The 23,124-nt window shown below is 37.8% G+C and overlaps 2 protein-coding genes across 3 annotated transcripts; one reads left to right on the plus strand and one right to left on the minus strand.

Moving 5' to 3' along the window:
- Positions 1-1,484: 1,484 nt before the first annotated feature.
- Positions 1,485-4,818, minus strand: LOC147517607 (rho GTPase-activating protein 2-like). Of its 2 annotated transcripts, none has more exons than XM_086589773.1 (4): positions 4,288-4,818; positions 2,974-3,094; positions 2,513-2,863; positions 1,485-2,423 (listed from the first exon to the last, which is right to left on the minus strand). In XM_086589773.1, exons 1-4 carry the CDS (start codon positions 4,623-4,625, stop codon positions 1,806-1,808), a joined length of 1,428 nt encoding a protein of 475 aa, XP_086445899.1. In that variant the 5' UTR covers positions 4,626-4,818; the 3' UTR covers positions 1,485-1,805. The 2 variants fall into 2 exon arrangements, with proteins under 2 accessions (XP_086445899.1, XP_086445898.1); XM_086589772.1 differs by having other exon boundaries at positions 2,974-3,088; positions 4,288-4,764.
- Positions 4,819-6,037: 1,219 nt separating this feature from the next.
- On the plus strand, positions 6,038-6,493 carry LOC147517608 (uncharacterized). The gene has a single exon (XM_086593645.1). It carries the CDS (start codon positions 6,038-6,040, stop codon positions 6,491-6,493), a length of 456 nt encoding a protein of 151 aa, XP_086449771.1.
- Positions 6,494-23,124: the final 16,631 nt, after the last annotated feature.

A 23,124-nucleotide genomic window follows, 5' to 3' on the forward strand; every position in this document is an offset into this window, starting at 1 on the left:
TCTCCTGGGGAAATAATACATTATCGTTTGTGCCTTGTCCCCATGACCTTTTGATTGTTTTTTAGTCTCTTACCACGCTTATCTTGAAAGCTAGAAAAATTTAAATCAAGTTTGATATAAAATTGTCGGGCAAACTTCTGGTGATGATACAACAGAATCACATGGCAAAAAACACACCTGAACACAACGGGTAGGTTTCAGCAGGTGATGCTAAAGCCGATAGATAATGAAAATGTATTTAGGTGTTTACAAATCAAGTGCTTAATATATAGACTTCTGAGAGAAATTTTTCACTTTTTCTGTACTGTTTTTGTCGAAGGACGCAGTAGAGATTTACGCAGGCATCGATCACAAACAACTGAAGGTCAACTTGTTATTTCACTTATTTGCCATTCTGAGTACTAAATCTGTGAACTAGATTATAGTTACATTCGAACAAAGTAATGCTTTTGATCTGCACTCTTCAGTGCTAGGCAGTAGGCACATGCATGTATTCTTCTTCTTTAACTTCATCCCTACACACTTTTTAGGTCTCTTAGTTTGTTCTACTTCGACTTGCTTTGAATTATTGGGGCTGTCTGTGTCACAATATATAGGAGATTGGAGAGAATTATAGAGGGTTTAATCTTGTTGATTGCAAAACATTTGCGTAATATTAAGGTTTAGTGCGGCCTTTTTTTTTTTTTGGTAACAACTAACAACGGCCTGTCGTTCCTGGCAGGCTGCCATATCTCACAGTAACCTTTTAGTCTTTTACTGGTCCCTAAACTTCTTTGGACGATGCTTAGTGAGTGTGTAAATAGCGATAAACCGTATTTCTGTTAGTTTATCCAACAAAAAAGGTTTTCAATCTTTACAAGCCTGGGCTCAAAGGAAGGCAATGCCATGGTCCACCATATGGGGTGGTCGATGACATTAGGCTTTGATCTTCAGATTCACCTACTAAGTCCATTGTCTCCTCTTCAGATTCCGTTACCTCCACAATCAACATTCCTTGACCAATTCATAGAAGGATGTTCACCACTATATAAAACGTGTTACCACTTACCAGTTAGTCAGTTACAACCAGGCCAAGGGCAGGCGAACTGGAACAAACCGAAAACCAAAATGGCAAGACTGTAACCAATCACAAATGGAGTGGAGTGGATTGGAGTGTGAGGCAACTGACAAGGACCCGGAAGTCTCTTTGCTTTTGCTTTTATGGGATCAAAAACAAAAGCAAAGGCGTTCCTAGATTACTGCAAACAGCATACAACGGAAAGGGAGAAATCATAGAGAAAATGTGTTGTGATGGAGTCCAATGGAATGCCCTGATATACAATGAAATTGGTTTTGTTGAGGTGGAGTTTGGATAGATATACATACTTAAGCGCACATCATTGTCCCAAAAGTATTATAGCCGTATAGGCCTATAGTCTGAGTTTTAAAACTTCACATTCGACACTTCATAAGTTCCATAGAGATTAATGCATCTAAGGCCTGAATTGAACAAGAGAATGCCATGAATGTTCTGATTTTTGTGAAACTTTTACATAAATTGTAGTATGAGAAATAACATTTGATACATCTCAAAATTCAAATCAGAAATCATTGAAAAGAATACAAAACACACGTTCAGCGTACAGCTGAACCAAACCAAGTCCTTGCCATCACAACAAACAAACACAACTCCGAACACATGTTCTTACCGAACCCTGTGAATGAATTTACAGATGGAGCAATTACTGTTAAATGCAAAACAAAATCAGCAAGCGTCAGTTCCTCAATCACAACAAGATAACATGGTTGTCAGTTAGCCAATTTGATCATGGAAGCAAAGGAGAAGGATCACGCCAGGACTCCACCCGCTTTTCGACCGTTTTGATATCTACACAATTTTCTGAAGGAATGTCAGCATTGGCCATGTCAGTTTTAGCAACCATACTACTAGTCACTGACTCGTCTGCATTGCTTGTACTCAAGCATGAACTGCCATTCCGGGTATCAGAGAATGACAAAGCAGAATCAGCGTTGTAACCGGAGAAGCTGTTTGGACTACTCATATGCTCGATTCTAAGATCTGAAGCTGACTCCTGAATGCAGCTCTCGATATCCACTGAGATATCCTCTTTTTCATCTAATTGCCTCAAGAAGCACTCTTCAATCTCATTTAGTACATCGACTTCACCCTCGTCTTCGCTACTAAGACTGTAACTGGCATGGTCTTCATAGTCAGAATTGGGTCCTCTCAGTTCACCACTCATTCCCGTCTCCTGCTGACTATCATAGTCTTCATCAGTTCGCCGATCAGATGAAGTTGCTGAAAATGGTGAATACCCTCCAATTGTTGTTTCTTCACGCTCCCTTAACGTTCTTATGATCAACGTTTTGAGCAAGTTCATCACTTGAACAGCATGCATAAGGGCTGTCAACGGATCAGACATCTGAGAAGAAAATAATTTTAATATAGTATTCAATATTGATTAACACAAGGCATTGATTGGAAAGGTGCTCATGTTATTCAATTATTTACCAGAGTCATATTTGGAGCAAAGACCATTGCAATGTTTCTTGCATTCATTTTGTTCGACTCCTCTTCTTCGACAACATCAGCCATAAGATCAACAGCCCAATTCAGTAATGCAGCTTGAATTGGTAAAAGTTCTTTCACAAGCTCCACACATTCCTCCTCAGTATTGCACTGGAGAACTTGTTCAGGAGAAAGTCCATCTAGTACTCCTTCTGGAAGCTCTCGAAACCAGGCCTTAATCAATCCTGCTAAACAATGCACATCGATGTCATTCGGCACAATTCCTCTGTTCAGCTGATCCCTTACATGCTCCTCTTGGCTGTTCTCCGGATTTATACGAAATATTCCTTCGGCCTAGAAACCCAAGATTCACAAATAATCCAAACACGCAAGTGAGGTTATAATAAACAAAAAATATCAAATCACTCCTGTAGCAATCTATGACTTTAAATAACATGCTGTACCTTTAGACCAGCTTGAGTATATAACCTTTCCTGCATCAGCAAGAGAATGGTGGGGACACTATTTCCTCTGGAGTCGTAAGAACACTGCATTGATTCCGCAGACACACCAAACACGCTAATACTACATGAATGTTCACAAGTTAGAATTATACGCAAAAAAACTGCAATGATAATGGATATTTTTTAACTTGAGAAATATAATAGTAAACAGATATAAGAACTGGAGACATAAACAGTACTGTCTTTTTTGTGAGCATATCATTAGATTCCATATAGCACACAGCCAGTGCAACAAAACCTCACTTGACACTAAAGGGCAGTACAAATTGAGTTCTAATAAAACGTCTAATCTCATTATGTTGCTGAATCAATAAAGTGGCATTTTTTTATTGGTGGGTGAGTGGAGAAAGCTAACAACAGTAATACATGAGATATGTGTATATGACATCTTTCAGCTAAATGAGTTCAACTAGATGAACTCATTCCTTCAAAGGATAAAAGCACATCAAAAGCCACCTAAAGCGAAAAATCATAATCATAATAAAACACAACACAATGCACAGACACAAACGCATAAAACCTTCTAGCCAAATATTGTTGATTGCCGCGTTTTCCCTAAAATTTGGCAAACTTTATAACAATGACAAGAAGGCAGGAGACACACACACACACACCAATACCAATTTGATTCAATTCAAAAAACCTACAGTGCTGATAAGACTCAGTATACATTTGAGCTAAATCAAGGTAACAATGAGAAGCGCAAAATCACTCAAACCTAACTTCATAAACAATCAAATCTAAACTTAAAAATGCAAACAGAACTATAACAACATAAAATCTAGAATATTTTGCAATCAAAGTGACACCCAGTGCAAGAAAATTAAAGCTAAACGCCTACACCCTATGGCTTGATAAAGTCAACCCAAAGTCTGTTAATCAGTTAATTTTGTAACCTTGAGCTACAGTTGGACTAACAAAAATTCATCAAAGCTTGGAACTCTGCAAGTCACAATTTCAAGAGCACATATGAGATTAAAAATGTCAAACCTTAACTTTGAAAAGGAAATTAACAAGCTTAAAAGACTATATTTTCCAATTAACTGGACTAATATACCTAAATTCACATCAGAAACTTAAAATTTGGCAAATTAAAGAGATACCCATAGCAAAATTTTGAATTTTGAGAGTACCCAAGAGATTAAAAAGGTGTAAAGACAGTAAATTGTAAACACAAAGCTCAAAAACACATCAAAGATTTAAAAATTTGAAATTTAAGAACACCCCTTTGAAAGAAAGAGTTAAAGTTTCAACCTGGCACTAGGAACTCGGCAAGGAACATCAACTTCAAACTCAACAGGTAAGCCTAAGAAGCCATTATAACGATCAAAAGTAACATGAGCAATGTGTTGAACATTAGTTGGCCATCCAATTTCCATTTGATGAACATGATGAGTTGAAATCACTTCATCTTGTCTTTCAACTCTACATGCAACCATTGATTTTCTTATAGCTGCTATAAGTAAAGCAAGTATAGAAAGTTGGTTCTGTTCAGCTGTTGCTTCTTTTCCCTGCTCCTGTCCCTTTGTTTCTTGTTTTCCAGTAGTACCTCTACATCCACCGCCCTTTGTTAGCAGCAGCATTCCTGTCATCTCTCTCTCTCTGTCACTCTCTGTTTTATTGTTTTTGGTGTTTTGAGGTGGTGAGAAAGAAGTGATGTGTTTTGAATCCAGGTGTTAGATTTGTTGTTGGGTTTTGAAGTGGTGTTTATTTTTCGAAGTGTTCAGAAGTTCAAACGGCCACATGAATTCAAATCAAACGCTTGCTTTATCACTTTGAGTGTGTATATGACCCTACAATATTTGGAATTTTACTATGATGCCATTACACGTTTGGTTTTGTACTTTTGTATTACTGTACTTGGAGCAGTTTCTTTGGATACTCTTGTTTTCCAGATTTTGTAAGGATTTGATACTATTATAATTCTTGATACTTTTGGTAAAGTTGTAAAAATCTATGCCCTTCATTGAAAATTGAACATGAACCTCAACATAGTTTTTGACGTTGGTGTGGTTATAATGGTGAATTATATTTGAATTTAATTCAATTCCTAAACATGGTCCCTTATGTCGGATACTAATTTGAATCATTCCATTGTCACGTCCAAGCTGTTGAGAAAAGCGTTGGAGCCTCGTGACTTTTAGTGTCTAAATCTTGCATTTTCTTTTTTTGGTTACTCCTAAATCTTGCATTTGAGTTGCACTTCTATGTCCTATCTCTCTTTTGGTTTTATTTTTGTGTCCTTTAGGAAGATTTAATTGTGTCAAATCAAAAACTTGGTTTTATATTGATTTTGCAATGAACTTCTTGTCACAAATGCATTCGGTATAATATGCTCGGAAATCGCCATTTGAGTTCCATCATCAACTATATTCGTCAAAAATAAATAAATAAAACCATAGCCTTAGATTCCTAGTGGTCATTGTCTCATATGTTGCCTAACCAAAAAATTATGGAAGTAATGGGGATCTATTAGCTGGTACTCTGGTAGGATACTAGGATCTAGTGGATAAGAAAAATTAAAATTGAACCAAGAACAACCCAAATTCCAAGTATCCAACAACAACTTGGCCAATTTGACCAGTTCAGTAAGCATTTTATTAGAAGTCGTTCCTCGCAGTCACAGAGGAGAGCGCGCCTGCGCTCTGACAAATCGCGACCCGCGCCCTATGGACAATAACACAGCGCACCTCGAGCTTGACACGAGCGCGACCCGCGCTCTATGGACAGTAACACAGCGCACCTCGCGTTTGACATGAGCGCGACCACATCTCACGTGTTGATTAGAAACCCACCGACTGTTTTAGAACTGTTTTAAGTTTTACTTCCTATTTTAGATTCTTGTATTGATCTCTATATAAACATCTTGTAATCTTCATATAATTCAATCAAGTAAATATTCTCTCCAGTCAATCTCTCTCTCTAATTTATTATGGTATCAGCCTAATATTGATCCAAACCCTAATCCTAAACTCTATCAGTTTCCGCCTCTTTTCAATTCTCAATGGATTCTACTCCAAATAATGACTCTATTACAGCTTCTGATGATCCTTTCTATGTTCACCACTCAGATAGTCCCACGGCTATCCTCGTATCTCCTCTGTTATCAGGGGACAATTATCCAACTTGGTTACGATCTATCTCTAGAGCCCTTCGAGCAAAAAATAAGTTTGGTTTTGTCGATGGTTCTATTACTCCTCCCAGCACTCCCAAAGAAAAATCCAAGTGGTCGCGATGTGATGACCTTGTTGCTTCCTGGATTCTCAATTCTGTTACTCCAGATATCCGTGGTAGCATCCTCTATGCCGACTCTGCATCCGAAATTTGGAAAGATCTAGGTGATCGTTTTTCACAAACTAATGCACCCAAGGTTTTTCAACTGAAGGATTCTGTCACTCTTCTCTCAAGCAAGACAATCGTCCCAGATTCTGCTTTATTTCACTTTTACTTAAATCTTTAAGGATGAATTAAGTTCTTTATCTACTATGCCCGCTTGTACTTGTGGTCATGCATCTATTTTTGCCAAAGAGGTTGAAGGCGGTGGATTCTATGAAATTCATGCAAGGCCTAGATGCCCGCTTTTCAACCCATCCGCAGATCAAATTCTCTTGATGGATCATTTTCCTCATTATGTCTAAGATTTATTCTTTAATCCGACAAGAGGAGAAGCAACAAGAGCTCCATGCCCTCTCTCTTCCATCTCGCTCCAGACGCCGCCTCGAAAGTACTCATTTTCGAAGACCAACCGGCTTCTTCTTCAAAATCGGGTTTGTCTAAACCTCCACAAACCCTAGTGGTTCGCCATAGTCTCGAAGCGCACCCCCTTAGATCTGTGGGCCCCAGGCGAGCACGCCGTCCCATTCTCGCAATCATTGTAACCGAAGTTGGACATCATATTGGTACATGCTACAAACTGCGCGGTTATCCACCCAAGCCTTTCCAAAGCTAATTCGGTTGCTACTGGACTCCAATTCTCCTGTTTTTCCATAGAACAATACAACCAACTTCTCGGTTTGCTTGATTCGTAGTACCTCTTCACAAGCACACCGCAATTATATCTCTCTCGTGTTTTTCTAAATCCATATGGATCATTGACTCGGTGCTACCAATCATGTCCGTTCTTCATTACATCTATTTTCTCATTATCATACTTGTTTAACACATTCTACTCTTAAACTTCCGGATGGAAATGGACCATTTAATTACTCATGTTGGTAGTGTTATTCTCTCCCCTTTTTACCTTTGACAACGTTCGTTTGTTCCCACCTTTCATTTTAATTTGCTTTCCATTAGTGAACTAGTCAAGTCTCACCCTATCTCATCACGTTCACTAATGATTCTTGCCTTTTTCGGGACCGCTTAGCGAAGAAGATTGGATTGGGACGGCTTAATGGGGACTCTACCATCTCCAACTAGCTTCCGGTTTGCTCATCCCACAACTCCTCCACAAATAATTTATGGCATTATCGCCTGGGACATCTATCTTCCACGCCTTTGCAGATTTTAGCTAAGCAGTTTCCTTTCATTTCTAGTTCAAATAATGCTACTTGCACTGTATGTCCGCAAGCTAAGTGTCACACCCCGAATTTCGACAGAATTCGGAAAAACATTATTTGTTCCCGATTCTTCGATCTCCGAGGTGTGACGACTCTCAACTTCCAAAAAACATAAACAGGTTTAAATATGGGATAATTAAAACCAATAAAAATTTTAACTTAAACAAATGTCCTCTTCATTACAAAAATTTACAAATAAGATTAGGTTACAAATCTCTTTTCAATAACTCCTTATTTAAACTTACAAATGAAAGTACAAATACATTGTCTAGACTGAAAATCTATATCACCTTAAGGGAAAACAAAATACATCCCGAAATGCAATGCTAACACAAACCACACAAGGCAAGACCACTCTTCTTCAACACTAAACCCGGTCAAAACTTATCAACTATGTTCATTGAATGAACACACCCGATATAAACAAACATGCAAATCGGGTTGACATTAAAAATGCTTGGTGTGAGTAGCTCTAAAAACAACATATACTTATACAAATATATCCATAATCCATACTGCAGCTTAGTTCCTCCACCGAAGCCTTTAACTTTCAACGACTAATACAACATCTTTAAGTACAATAATCTAGGCAGGTAGTTCCTCCACTGAGGCGCCTTAACTTCCCACTAACCACACAACAAACTATACTCATAATAAATAAGGCATGTAGTTCCTCCATCGAGGCGCCTTAGGTTCTAACTAAACTATAACCAGCCAAGCATATACAATCATCTATCTAGAGATATATTATTTACCAACATATTACCATAATTATATTAGTTTAGACTTTCTTTGTGTGTCCCTAAAGTCACGTCGTATCTATGTCTTACCTAGTTTCCCTGGCTACCACAATCGCTACCCAACGCCGAACATGTACATCCACAAGTCTCCCTTACATAATGAGCCACTCCGTGCATAACCACCCTGAGCGGGATGCCGCACACCAGGTAAATCCTCACACGGAAGCCAAATCTATGTAAGCACTGCCACTATTCGGCATAAAATATTGTGCATCATCGTTCTATTTTGCGAACGGAATAATCAAGCCACTATTCGGCTACGCCAGGAGGCCCATTCAAATTTTATCAAACGCCGGAAGGGCAGCCAAGGCCATTCAGATTAATCAAAACGCCGGAAGGGGCCAATCACATGAGTTGTGGTAGTCGGGGTTCTAGGATTTTCGTTATGTAATTTATTCAGTGTCATAATGCGTTAATGACTCATAAACATTCCACTATATCACGTCGGTCAATTACCTTATTGCACTAAGCCATAATATTTAGAAACATCTCAATTATATCTCATAACCAAATTTCATTCTTTCACGTGCCAATATATTATTGCACTACACCACACTCCCGTAGGCAAATATTCACCAATACTATGCTACCTCATAGTAGCATCTCACATATATAATAATGGAGCGTATATACATTTCTCAAAGATATTGCATTAATATAACTATCCCAAAGATATTATATCATGTCACAATGCTTCAACGTATCGCATACATCTTTATTATAACGTATTAGGAATATAATATCTCCTAACATCTCAATATCGTCACGTGTCAAAATATACAACATCAATGTCAAATCTTTCTTAGATAATGACAACCAAATATATATATACTAGCTTCCACAAAGATTTTATTACTATATGTGTCCATATAATATACAACATAAAACGTTAGCACAATTAGGCGGTCAAAGTCCACAATCAAAGCCCAATATATATATGCTTTTACACACTACTCACGTCAAATCTAAATTAGATAATGACCAACCAAGTTATACAATATCGACAATATTTTATATAATCAAATATGTGAAAAACTGGAAAAGTCAACATTCCACAGTCAACGGTCAACAGTCAAAGTCAACGGTCAAAGGTCAAAGGTCAACACATCATGGTCAAGGTCAAACTCAACATGTCATGGTCAAAGTCAAACTGTCGTTTCCCTGTTCGACAAGTTCAGGGTCATAGCCATGGCTCATGGCTAAGGTCAATGGTGCATGGCTCATGGGCTCATGACCAAGGATAATGGTTCGGACCCAACTGGCCAAGCCCAAACCTTAGAACCCGAAAGTCTAAACGTTTAAAGACCCAATTAGATCTATTTTAAGTCCTATGGACTGGCCCCAAACAATATTAGAAATGGCCCAAAAACTTTAGACTGAACTGGCCCAAAACACAACTGAGTTCGGCCCGAAACAAACTCATAGAAACTGGCCCAAGAAAACTTAACCTAAACTGGGCCCAACCTAAACCCAATAAAATCGGGCCCAACAACTACAAGAAATCGGCCCAAGACAAAATAAAAGAATTTGGCCCAAACCAAACATTTAAATTTCGGCCCACCCAAAACCAAAAGGGTTAGGCCCAAAGCCCAAACCGAAATTGTTACTGTTCATCTTCCCCTCCACCAACAGCCACCAAAAACCGACCACCACACCTTCTACACAACCACCCATTTTGACCCACCGATTTTTCTCCTCAAGAAAACCCCTCCAACTTTAATAAATGCGAAAACCGAAAATCATACAATCAAAAATCTTCCTAAATCTAGATCTGAAAATCGCGACCCCATTGATGGAGCTTCGAGCTTCAATCGACAAACCCTCATCACTCAACCAACATTCCACATACCAACATACATCAACCACCCACAACATCAACCAAAAACAGTTCAAACACGAAAATAAATACAAAAAACAAATCCTTCAAGAAACCAAGATGCGCCATTAACGGCGGTTCAAGCTTTCTCCCACTTCACAACACTTCGGTCCATCACTACAAACCATTCAATCCATACACCCACTCCCAATACCAAATCGCAGTTCAAACCGCGACAAATAAAACAAAAAACCAAAACCTTCAAGATCCCAAGACGGGCGTTGAGCCATTAACCTCTTGAGAGCTTCCAATGACTCTATGCTAACCACGGACTAGCAACCCATAGCAATCACTTAGCCCCCACAAGATCCCAAGAACCGCGATATGGACGGGTCGCTGCCATTGATGCTTCTGTCGAGCTTCGACGGTTTACCCAATTTTAACCAAGTTCGACGGTTTAAAACAAATCCAAATCACTAGAGTTATACCAACTTCGGCCACACGACGTCAAATCAAAACAAATATAATGAAACGAGAAAACGAAATATTAAACGATTATCTGGATATCGCGAAAACTATAAATCGGTGAAATAGCCAAATAGCTACTCACACTGAATTAAAACCCGAATTTAATCCTCCGTAGTCCGAACCGTCAAGGCTCCACCTCTCCAAAGAACGAAACGCCTCCATTTTCATTATTTTTCCTCTGAACCCTATTTTCTAGAAAAATGTGTTTATATACTTAGGTCCGAAACCCAAGCCCAACACCGACTCGGGCCCAAAACCAGGCCCACGTATCCCGAGTCCAATCCGACGAATTTTGAAAATAAATAAATAATTAATTAATAAATAGAAAAATACGTATTTAAAAAATACGGGCGTTACACTAAGCAAACTCGTTTATGTTTTTCTCATAGTTCAATAAAAACCATTAGACCTTTTCAAATGATTCATTGTGACATTTGGGGTCCTTTTCATTTACCATCATATTCTAATGCTCATTTTTTCTTAACTATTGTCGATGATTTTAGTCGTGCTACATGGATTTATCTTATGACTGTCAAATCTGAAACTGCTATGCATTTACAATCTTTTTTTGCCATGGTTCATACTCAATTTCATTCTATAATACATTCACTCATATCTGGCCATAGCAACATTGATGACCATTTTCATGAAATCCAAGTCCTTCATTCCGATAATGGCTCTGAATTTATATCCCACAACATGCAACAATTCCTTTCAAAACATGGGGTAATTCACCAACGTAGTTGTGTTGCTACTCCCCAACAAAACGCTGTTGTTGAAAGAAAACATCGTCACTTACTCAATGTTGCACAAGCATTACGTTTTCAAGCCCACCTCCCACTATCCTTCTGGGGTGAATGCATTCTCACCGCAGGCTATCTCATTAACAAAATTCCTAGCACCTTGTTAAAAGACAAATCACCTCATGAGCTTCTATTTACATCACCTCCCACTCTTGCCCATCTTCGTGTTTTTGGTCAATTTTATGTTTTGCTCACAACACTTCCATTAAAAATAAGTTTGATAACCGCGGAAACCCGGCATCTTCATTGGTTATCCTTACGCTCAAAAGGCTATCGCATTTATGATTTATCTTCCAAGAAAATTTATACTTCACGTGGCGTGATTTTCCATGAGATCAGATTCCCCTATCAACATTTATCTCCCCATCCCATCTTCCCCGTTTCTCCCTTACCTATCCCGCATAATGAAACCTTCGACATTCAATCATCTCATGTAATTTCAATGGATGGAGCACGACCTACTCCAGCTCAAACTCCCACTCCTCCAACTCCGTCACCCCCCCTTTTGGAAGATCCTCAGCCATCCCATCTCAATCCTCCTGCCCCAACTCGATCTACTAGAATGCGACAACCACCACCACTCCTCCTCCAAGATTATCATCGCCCTACTCTCACCAAGGCACCTTCACAGTCCCTCGTTCGCCAATCTCCTCCAATCGGATTCTAAGGTAACACGGTCTTCCACTCCATACCCTATGGCTTTTTATGTTTCTGACACTAACTTTTCTCCTTGTCATAAAGCTTTTTTGTCTAAAGTGTCATCTTCAGTTGTTCCTACATCCTTTTCTCAAGCTGTCAAAATTTCAGAATGGAGAGCTGCTATGGCTGCTGAAATTGCAGCTTTGGAACAAAATAACACATGGACTCTAGTTCCGTCATCTTTTCATCATAAGCCTATTGGTTGTAAATGAGTTTTCAAGATTAAATATCATTCAGATGGTTCTATTGAACGTTACAAAGCTCGTCTTGTTGCCAAGGGTTACAATCAGATTGAAGGCCAAGACTATCATGACACTTTTGCATTCGTTGCAAAACTAGTCACTGTTCGATTACTTCTCCCATTCTTTGCTATCGGACATTGGACTCTTCATCACCGGATGTCCACAATGCCTTTCTCCAAGGCGATTTGGATGAAACTGTTTATATGACATTACCTCCTGGATTCGCCAAACAGGGGGAGAACAGGATATGTCGCCTCAAGCAGGCTTCTCAGCAATGGTTTGCCAAACTATCTACCACTCTTATCATCGCCGGCCTTCACTCGGTCTAAGTCCGACTATTCTCTATTCACTAATATTTGTGGTTCGATTCTACATTTGTCCTTGTATATGTGGATGACATTCGATCCGCAGCAACAATCCATCTCTCATTCGAACTTGAAGAAATTTTTAGAAGCAAAGTTCTATATCAAGGACTTGGGGCGTCTAAAATATTTTTGGGTATCGAGGTTGCTTTCGTTCCAAAGAAGGATTATTTCTTACAGTATGAAATGTCTTTTAGACATTCTATCGATTAATGGTACCACCGGTGGTCGTATTTCGAGTTCCCTATGGAACAAAACATCAACCTCTATACCGATAATGACACATTACTTCCGGGGATCCTACCGTCTATCGTCGCTTGATCGGGCGCTCTTATATCTCCGCGCTTACACGTCCGGATATCACTTATTCGTTAATTATCTCAAATAGTTTCATACAAATCCCCATGGACTCCACATCTAGATGCTGCTCATCGTATACTCCGCTATCTTAAAGGTTCGATCAACAAAAGGATTCTCTTATCCGCTAATAGTTCTTTACACATCTCTGGTTTCTGTGACTCTGATTGGGCTGGCTGCCCGGTCACTCGTCGTTCTACTAGTGGTTATTGCAATTTTCTTAGTTCTAGCCCTATATCCTGGAAAACAAAGAAACAGAGCACTGTATCACGTTCTTCTGCTGAAGCCGAATATCGTTCCGTGGCTACTCTGGCATGTGAACTTCAATGGTTGAAGTATCTTCTCTCTGACTTAGGCATCTCTCATTCTTCTCGATGAACATGTTACGTGATAATCAAGCGACCATTCATCTCTCTCAAAATCCGGTTTTCATGAACGAGCGAAGCACGTTGAATTGACTTTGTCATTTCTTACGCGATAAGATCTGAGACCAAGTTACTATCTCCTACGTTCATTCCATCCTCGGATCGGTGGTGACGCCTTCACTAAACCTCTCGGCAAGGACACCTTTCGAGATTAATTCGCAAGTTTGGGAGTTCTTGATATTCACTCTCCAACTTGAGGGGGGGTATAGAAGTCGTTCCTCGCAGATCATAGAGGAGAGCGCTGCTGCTCGACAAAGCGACCACCCCCTATGGACGATAACACAAGCACCTCGCTGCTGACACGCAGCGACCAGCTCTATGGACGATAACCGCGTAGCACCTCGCGCTTGACACAAGCGCGACCACGCCTCGCGTGTTGATTAGAAACCCACCGACTGTTTTAGAACTGTTTTAAGTTTTACTTCCTATTTTAGATTCTTGTATTGATCTCTATATAAACATCTTGTAATCTTCATATAATTCAATCAAGTAAATATTCTCTCCAGTCAATCTCTCTCTCTAATTTATTACACTTTATACTTTTCAACCGTAACAAACTTTTGTTTGTTGCATATGATTTTTCCTCGCCTTGTACATTGCGGGAGAAAAACTTTATATACTTTTCTTATTATTCAAATGTTCTTTTGTTTTCTAATCTGAAACATGTTTTGAAATGCCAATTTTCTACTATTATTTTAAGCCACTGACTTTGAAATTTTAAACTGAAACAATTAAAGTTGTGTTTGTTAAATTTTAACTAATGAAAAGAAAATGAAATAAAATAAGTGGTTAATGGGATGGAATGGAAAAGAAATAATTCTAAAATGGTGCGTGTTTGGTAAATCGGAAAAAGAAAAGTAAAAATTAAGAAAAAGAATAATCATGTTTATTTGCAAAAGCTATGGAAAAGAATAATTGTATTGTTAGCTATCCATTTTTTTTTTCTCAAAATTTTTAGGAGTTAACTAAAGACACAAAATCTTTACCGTTTCCATAATTTTGTTTCCCTACGGAAAGCCCATATCATTTTCCGTACATAAACAAACACCTTAAAAATTATGGAAAATGTAGATCACTTTTATTTTCTTTTACTTTCTATAATGTTTCGTCATAACAAATAAACTCTAAATTTCTGAAGGGTGATAACTATTAGAGAAGTAGGTGACCGTTACTGCTCGTCCAAATGAATGGCAACGTTGAAATTTCCAAAAAAGATAGGTCCTTTACTGTTTCGTCTTGGAAACGAAGAATTTCTCTTTTGTGGTTCAAAATTTTCGTTGTCTGGGGAAAAGGATTGGGACGTTGGGTGATATTTTCAATGATTTGAGGAGAATTACAATCGCATGTTTTGATGATTCATGCATAAACATTGGTTGCTCTTATTTACCCAAAAAACATTGGTTACGCTAAATGCATAGGCATTGGTCCCAAGTCAGTGACCGTCCTTCCTCTATATGGCTACAATACCCTTGCAATTTAAATTCCACAACTCCACATGTTTCCTTTGGTCTTTCTGAAGACTGTGGCAGGCTATATAACACTTCTAATTCATGGATCCTCACGTGGACCCGGCCCACTCAATCTCACTAGATCCTGTCGGGCAAGTTTTGAATTTCAAACTTTCCACTGTAATCATCTCCACATCACCTCGGTGCGTTTATTTATGGTATTTGTTACTTACGGACCCCAATTTCTATTGTGCAGACTCTCACAAAAAAAAACTATTATTAAAATATGTCATTAGTTTCAAAAAATCTAAAAAAAAAATAATTATTACAAATATGTCATTGGTCTCCAAAAAATTGAATTCGAAACCCCAAACTTAAACAACCCGGCTAGGTCGTTTGGATTAAGTCCCGAACGACTTAGCCACACCTTTTGGGACTTAATCCAAACGACCGGCCATTGGGTGGTTGATTAAGTCTCAAACGACTTTAACCCAGCCGTTTGTGACTTAGTCTAAACGAAACGACCACACCGGGCCAAGAGCAAAAAAACGAACTTTAAATTTTTTCAAAATTCAAATCCCAAAACGACGTAACCACACCGCCGACCGGGTTGAGTCCAAAACAATGTGATGCGTATGGATTTGGGATTTGAACTTTAAAAAAAAATGGCACTATTTGAACTTAGAAAAATCCCAACGATATGACCACACCGTTTGGACTAAGTCTTCAACGATATGGTCACACCGTTTGGACTTAGTCAAAACGATGTGGTTATGTCGTTTGGGATTTGAACTTTTGAAAAATATAAAGTTATTTTTGGGCTCTTGGCCGGTGTGGCCGAAGTCGTCGGGACTAAGTCCCCAAACGCGCATGGCTCGTCGTCGTCGGATTTAAAATTCAAAACGACTCCAAATTCGTTTAAGTTTTGGGTTTTAATTCAATTTTTTTTGACCAATGTCATACTTGTAATAATTGTTTTTTTTAGATTTTTTGAAACCAATGACACACTTGTAATAATTTTTTTTTTAGAGTCTGCCCAACACAAATTGGAGTCCGGCAGTAATAGGACCCTTATTCATTTGCACTCTCTCCCTGTACCTGATCTTCTTTTCAAAATAAACCTTCCTGCATATGTTTCAATTTCATTATTTACATTTTTATTTTATGGAGCATGTCTAGTGAATATATTTGATGATATACATCTGGAAGAGGATGTTTAAATCCGTGGACCCTTGGTGAAATATAATTCTTATTTGCTCAATTGAATAGCAAAATTCACTTATATTTAAAATATTTAATTTGCATTCACGGATATGTGCCTTGATGAGTTGATGTGCACGCACGCAAGTATACAAGATGAGGTTTTCAGGCGTGTAGGGTAGGTGAAAAAAGGTATTTGCATTGTGACCACACTCACCGTGACGGCAATAAACGAGAAAAAAATCGCTTATAGGCGCTTATCTATTTATCCATCCACTATCTTTTTATCTATTGATTAACTTGAGTTAATTAAAATTTAACTAAATATTTATTTTATTTTCTCTCTCCAAATCATTCCATTTTTTCTCCAACAATCTTTTAATTTGTTTGTGTTTCTATAATTTTTTTTTATTAATTTTAATTAAAAATAAAAAATTTGCATCACTACAACAAAAGGGTCTGTTGCAACGCACTCTTTCGCCACGCCTAAAATTTGTTGCAACAAGTCATCTTTTACAACACCGTGTGGCGTTGCTAAAGGTCATCCGTCTTAATAGAATTTTCATTTTGGGAAATACTTTGAGCGACGCCTTGAGCGTTGCAAAAGTGGTCGCTTAAATTTATGATAAATAAGAAAAATAATTAAATTGAAAATGTTTATTGTTGGCAACGAGTGTGGTGCTACTATAGATTAAATATCTATTGCAACCCCCTTGCCGTCACTGGTAATTCCGGGATATACTATGTGTATGCCCTTGTTGCGACGTTTTCGGTGTTGCTAATGGGCTTCGGTATGGGCGGATATATACTTTTTAGCTGCAAATATTTTTCGCGCTCCAGTTTTCACCTTCTCGCTACAAGTCATAACAAAATTAGAAATACCATACAAAAAAATAACATATTAGAGCCCTAGATTGCCGTCTCTCTCCATCTAAACCGAAACTAGCTTCTTTCCTCCATCTCCAAAACTCATCCTTTCTCTCCACATCTTCAAAGCTTATCTCTCCTCCACCCTCAACCTCCACTGTTTCTGACTTTACTGAGGTGAGAAGAATTGAAAAGCCATTGAAGCTGCAACAAAATCAAAAGCTTCGTTTTTTTGTTCCCTGCCCTAGTTGAAATCATTTTTTTTTTGTTTTTTCTCGTCTTGATTGATTGTTTTAGCTTTAAAGTGGGATTTTTGATGTTCTTTGCAGTGATTTGTGGAGCCAAGTAGAACTGCTCGAATTGGGGTTCTTTACAGTGGGTAAGATATATTGCTTTACTTTTGATTATGGGTATTTTGTTTTTGTTTTTTATTTGTGATATAAAGAACAAATCTTTATATTTCAACATAATGCCAATGAAAACTTTTATTTTTTTGCCTAACTAGCATCGACCCTTTGAGTGTCAATTGTAAATAATGTAATACACTGCTTGTCAATTGAGAATAATATATTTTATCTTTAAAGGATTAAATCATACCTTGCTTGAGACATATATAAAAACCAAAACCAATCACGCCCCGGATGACCTAAAGATCGGCGTGGTTCGCCTTTAGGAACCGGAGAGGCATATGAATCTCTTTCCTTTAGATACTTCATGTATCATAATTTTTCTTTATAACCGAGAGATAGGATACCTATGAATGAATGCAATTCTGCCGGTCATCTGTCTCACATTTAGGAAATGCTTTCAGGAAGGGTGCCCTCACCCAAATGAAAAGGCCGATCCTCGCCACCCATGCCAGCGGTAGGCTTCCATGCTAAAATCTTTTAGTTTCAAAGCATAAGCCTTTACTCCACTTTTTTTTAGGAAAAAGAGCTTTCACTACTTTTCTCTAAACTTGACTTTCACTCTTCCCCGCTTTGCTGAGCGAAAAGAAAGAATGTTTCACTTTCTATACCACCAAAGCATGCTTCGCCTTGTTCGTTGCTATTTTTTCGTCAAAGCGGCGCATGAAGACCACGGGCTTATGCTTGGCCCGAGAAAAAGGCCCTTGCTTAGGAGATCCTCTCTTTCTTGTTGGTTGAGCCCGATCTCGACCACCCTCTCCTTACCGATGAAATGAATCCTTCGGACCTTGGACTCTGCGATTTTATTCTTTTGTTGGTCGCCCTGTACCGCACGGAGATGCACTTGAGATAGGGAAGTTTGTGTGTAGTGGCTGGGATACAACATCGATAGGGGTTTCACCGCTTAGAATAGATTTCCTTGAGTCTCTTCTCCGCCAAAAACGGATTTAGGCGTGGGAGGCCCCTGCGTTCGAGATCTCATTCCACGACCTTTTGGCACAAAAAGAAGCGAATCAATAGGATCGGTCTCTCCTCCCGATTCGATTGGAGGTGTATCTGCTTCAAATGCGTATATCTCGTCCAGGCAGGAGTAGCAGATCTGGTAAATGATACTCTAAGATGGGAAGTCAGGCTTATGGCCCACCTTTCCATCTCCGTCTTAGTAGAGCTTCCACCTCCTTTCAGTTGAAAAGCCAGTTCTTCCTCGAGCTATATTGGATTCGACCTTTTATGATTAAAGAGACTCATTTGACTTTTTAAACTGAACTACTTAGGTTTGGTGAGCAGCGATACGTTGAAGCTTTTATCGGCACTATTGCATTTTCTTAAAAAAGAGATAAAAGTGAAAAGCGGCTTTGAATGCTTTTTTATAATACTAAAATCTTAAAAGAGTATTGGCTATTATCTTGCCCAAATAGCTGTTTTTTCAAATTCCATATATAAAAATAATTAATTTGATTTCTTTTCTTACTTTAAGAAAAATGTATATCATAATTCACTCTGCTCTGTTGACTTCTAGGCTGGACTGGAATAGAAACAGGGTATCGGTTTATCCTACTTCTCTGTGTAAGGGATCAAATCAATTGATATAGACTCTTGTAACTTTCAACCCTTCGGAATCTCTCAATTCCATCCTTCATGGCAGTGAACTCACTCAAGAACACCCCCGCTTAGACACTAGATCGAAGTAAGCAAAAACTAGAAAAAGAGAATCATCTAATATGCAAAGTAAGAGGCCTTATCCGAAAGTAGTGGCGAAAGAAGCGAACGTTGACTCTATTCCTCCCTTTTCTTTAGTCGATCGTGAGTGGGTCTGTCGTCCTCCTCATTAGAGTCCTCCTAGAATCAATAGCATTTCGTCGAAATACATCCTGTCTTTTCACCTTAGTAGTCCTATGCATAGTTAGTATTATAGCCCCAATCATGGCTACTAATAAAATAAGACTAGGAACCAAAAACTAGACGAAATAGTCAATATGAAGTAAATGGCCCAATGTTTCCAAATGAGTCCAACTTCGTACCTTTTTGGCATAAACCGTATATCTCAGAAAGGTCGTAGTTCTTTGGGTTGGTAATAATGGAATGGTTTCATTATCTAAAATGAAGAACATTTCCCACCAAAGGATCAGTCCAATAATACCACTCACTAGTAAATAGAGCAATACTTCTTCGTGAGTCTCCGCTATTTTCATATGGAACATCATAACAACGAATAGGAATGAAACGACAATAGCTCCTATATTCACTACTGGGGAGAACATAGTGGAGAAGTCGAGACCTAAGAAAAGAAGTAAACCGGAAGTATTGCGAAAGACTAGGATGGGAAACAAAACGGAATGTACCGGATTTTTGATTCACCATGGTCCAACTCTATGATTCACCATCTATCAGTGGAAGTTCCACCACATTTATTGATCTATATTTGGTTTAGTTTCTGGTGTTGGTTCAGAAAATTCTTGAAAAATTGTGCTTGAGAATTTGGTCTCGGGGCTTAAATAAGATTTTTAGATCTACGAGTCTGCTTTCTAATACAATTGGATTCATCTTGTTTCGATATTTGCACAGTAAGCTACGACTGTTTTAGTGCATAATGGTCAGCCTAGATTTTTCTAACGAAGTTCTGTATTTGGTGGCATTCTGTGCATTTTCTGTTGGGAAACTCCTTTCATGGCCTGAAAGTTAGTTGTAGACAATTTAGTGTAGTTTCATACCCAATTTACCTTGTATTAATCCGAGTTATACAAATAAAGTTATGATAGTTTTAGTGCAGATAGGTCAACTAGGATTTTGAATGTTTTCAAGATTATTGTAGTTTTTATTGTTGCTTTAGTGAATGCAACATTGGTTTATGTGTTTGAGGGAGTTCTCTATTATTATTGTTAGACAATATTATATATGAGTTTGCAGGTGTGCATACAAGTGTTTATACTCCTAAAACATGGTAGTTTTTATCTTTTTTTTTTATTTTGTCTAATTTTCTTGATTCCTCGATCTTTGCATCTTAATGTAATAGAGTGACGGTAATGTAATAGAGTGTGTTTGAAAACTTGGTTCAGGTCCTCAACTTAAGCACTTGCAACAAGGAAAATAGGTTGAAGTTGTAAACTTCTTTCAGGTAGCCTTTTCATGTTCTCTAGCTTGTATATTTTTTAGATTAAAATTGAACTTTTGTTTGCTATAATGCAATTTTAGTAGTTTTGAACAATTGATAGCTATATTTTAGAATTGAACTTTTGAACAATTGATAGCTATATTTTAGAATTGAACTTTTGAACAATTGATAGCTATATTTAAGAAAGGTCTCGAGTTTTTTTTAGTAGTTGTAGATTATTTGAAGGCAAGGCCTGATATATTGCTCTAGCAGTTTCTCTACGAGAGATCTTAACTAAACAAGACCCAATCTAGGCATTCCCTATCTTTGGAATAACTCACCAGATAAGTTCCAATAAAGCTTTTCAAACATTCGAGGCTGGTGGAGGCTTGTCACTACTACAAAAAAGGCAATAGATAGCATGACGATCACAACATTTGACAATTAACATACACTCGTATAATATATAAAATAAAAGTTGACAGAAGAGTCAACAAGCTAGAACAAATAACTAACCTTTGGTATCACCAGACCGTATCATTATTTAGAACCTAGGCTAACCAAGTAAAGCTTCGCATCCGATACAAGCAACAGCCCCAAATTTAATTAGCATGAGCATTTGACAGGTTGAAGTCCTACACAATCCATCAAGTAAAATCCTATGTTAGGACCTTCTCTATGGATAACCTCATTACCTTTGTGAATTCAAAATCAGCAAAGAAAAAAAAAAACTACTAAGGACTTGTACTGTGAATACACAATCTGTATGTGCCATGCTTAGTCAACACCTACAATGAGTCATGGATAGTTCAAAAGGATGTGTAGACATGAAGATATATAGTGGATTGACACTAATTAATGTGCACAATGCCCAATGTTCACTCATGATTTAGATAGGTATTGATGCAAAATTTGTAGTTCATGCACTTGTCATCACTAATCTGTAGAGGACTAAAAAAATGCAGAGATGGGAAGTGTACCTTAGCTTATTTCAAAGAAATTAAACACCAATAAAAATCAATTCTTGTACTAGGTGGTTCGATAAATCGTCTTCAACACTTACAATGAAGAGAAGAAATGCAACATTCTAAACAAAATTTCAATATTAAACGCAAGGCAAATAAAAATCAGTTAACGTAGCGTACATAAAACCAAAAAGACAAACCTGTTGATTAATAATTCTTTCTACTAATTCAAAAGCTTTCATGGTTTGAGTCAATTAATTCAACGTTGCAAATCCCAATTCCAGATCCCTCTTCCTCTTTTAGGGCTCACGAAATAACTTCCCAAAATATGATTCAAAACCTACATACAAACCAAAACAACCCTTAAAAATAGAATAAGTAGAAAAGAAATACTGCAAATAATACAAACAAATGGGGGAAACATAAAACCCAAGTGAAGCCTAAAGAGGAGGAAAAACCAACTTCACTAAACAAACAATACAACAAAAGATATCATACAGTAAAAGAACAAACAATACAACAAAAGATACAAAGGAAAATGACATTTCGAAGCCCGAATCTATTTATGACCATCATGTGAATTATATCCATGTAAAGTTGGATGCACTAAAATTGGTCAAGAAAGTCATAATTGTTAATCATCACTCAGAACTCTGTTGTCCCAAGCAAAGGAGTTCTTTAAACTTTACTAACTACTTACGTAATTCTGACCATGGTATATTCTTAAACAATGAGCCACTTCCCAATAGAAGAATCATAAAGCTCCAGAATTTTACCAAGGCTAAACCGTAAACCCCACATGCCTCAGAAATCTTATTAAGTGTAGGAGGATTGGTCAAGCTAAGTGGAGATGTTGTTGATGCAGAAACTCCAGAGCATAGATAGAATATTATCAACTAACTTTCTATAACCAAAATTAAGAAGATGGGGACCATTAGGCACTACAGTTAGTGTTAACTAACAAGATACAAAATCTAGTAGTCTGAAATCATAATGCATAAATCGTCAATACATAGGAGTATCACAAATCAAAGCATTCAAGAGAACTGTTTGTCATAACCTATTAACTGTCTTCACTAAAAATATATTATACCATTTCAGCTTAATAAAAATGTAAATCAAAAACAAAATTCTAGAACATATATTCTTCAGCCTTTGAAATCATGTCGTGTGACTAAATCAGTTATAAACAGTGTAGAATAAATGAATAAACAATATAATTGGAACCTAGTTGTACCTCTCCATGCTTTGCTCTGTCTGCAATTTAACACTTTCATTAGTCGAATATCTTCAATTAAAGAACCCTGAAAAATGTAAAGGAAAGGTTTTTTTTTTGTTTTTAGTTTAAACAAAAAAGAAATTGTGAAAAATGAAGATTGGGTTTTTCAAGGAGAAGATGAGTACTAATAAGGTTTCCGATTTTGATTGGGGTGGTGACGGTTTTGGGGTGGTTGATGTCGATGGTGGTTCGAGAAAATTAGACGGGTGCTGTTTTGATTTTGGAAAGAGATGATAACAAATAATA

Source organism: Coptis chinensis, chromosome 2, assembly GCF_015680905.1.
Source record: "Coptis chinensis isolate HL-2020 chromosome 2, ASM1568090v1, whole genome shotgun sequence".
Classification (NCBI taxonomy): Eukaryota; Viridiplantae; Streptophyta; class Magnoliopsida; order Ranunculales; family Ranunculaceae; genus Coptis; species Coptis chinensis.

What these genes read in the sequence shown, in the direction of transcription:
- LOC147517607 (XM_086589773.1), bottom strand. Translation starts at nt 4,625, where the DNA reads ATGACAGGAATGCTGCTGCTAACAAAGGGCGGTGGATGTAGAGGTACT. An exon ending in ATACTCAAGCTGGTCTAAAG is followed by an intron (nt 2,864 to 2,973) that starts GTACAGCATGTT and finishes TTGGGTTTCTAG; the next exon opens with GCCGAAGGAATATTTCGTAT. An exon ending in TTGCTCCAAATATGACTCTG is followed by an intron (nt 2,424 to 2,512) that starts GTAAATAATTGA and finishes TTTTCTTCTCAG; the next exon opens with ATGTCTGATCCGTTGACAGC.
- LOC147517608 (XM_086593645.1), top strand. Translation starts at nt 6,038, where the DNA reads ATGGATTCTACTCCAAATAATGACTCTATTACAGCTTCTGATGATCCT.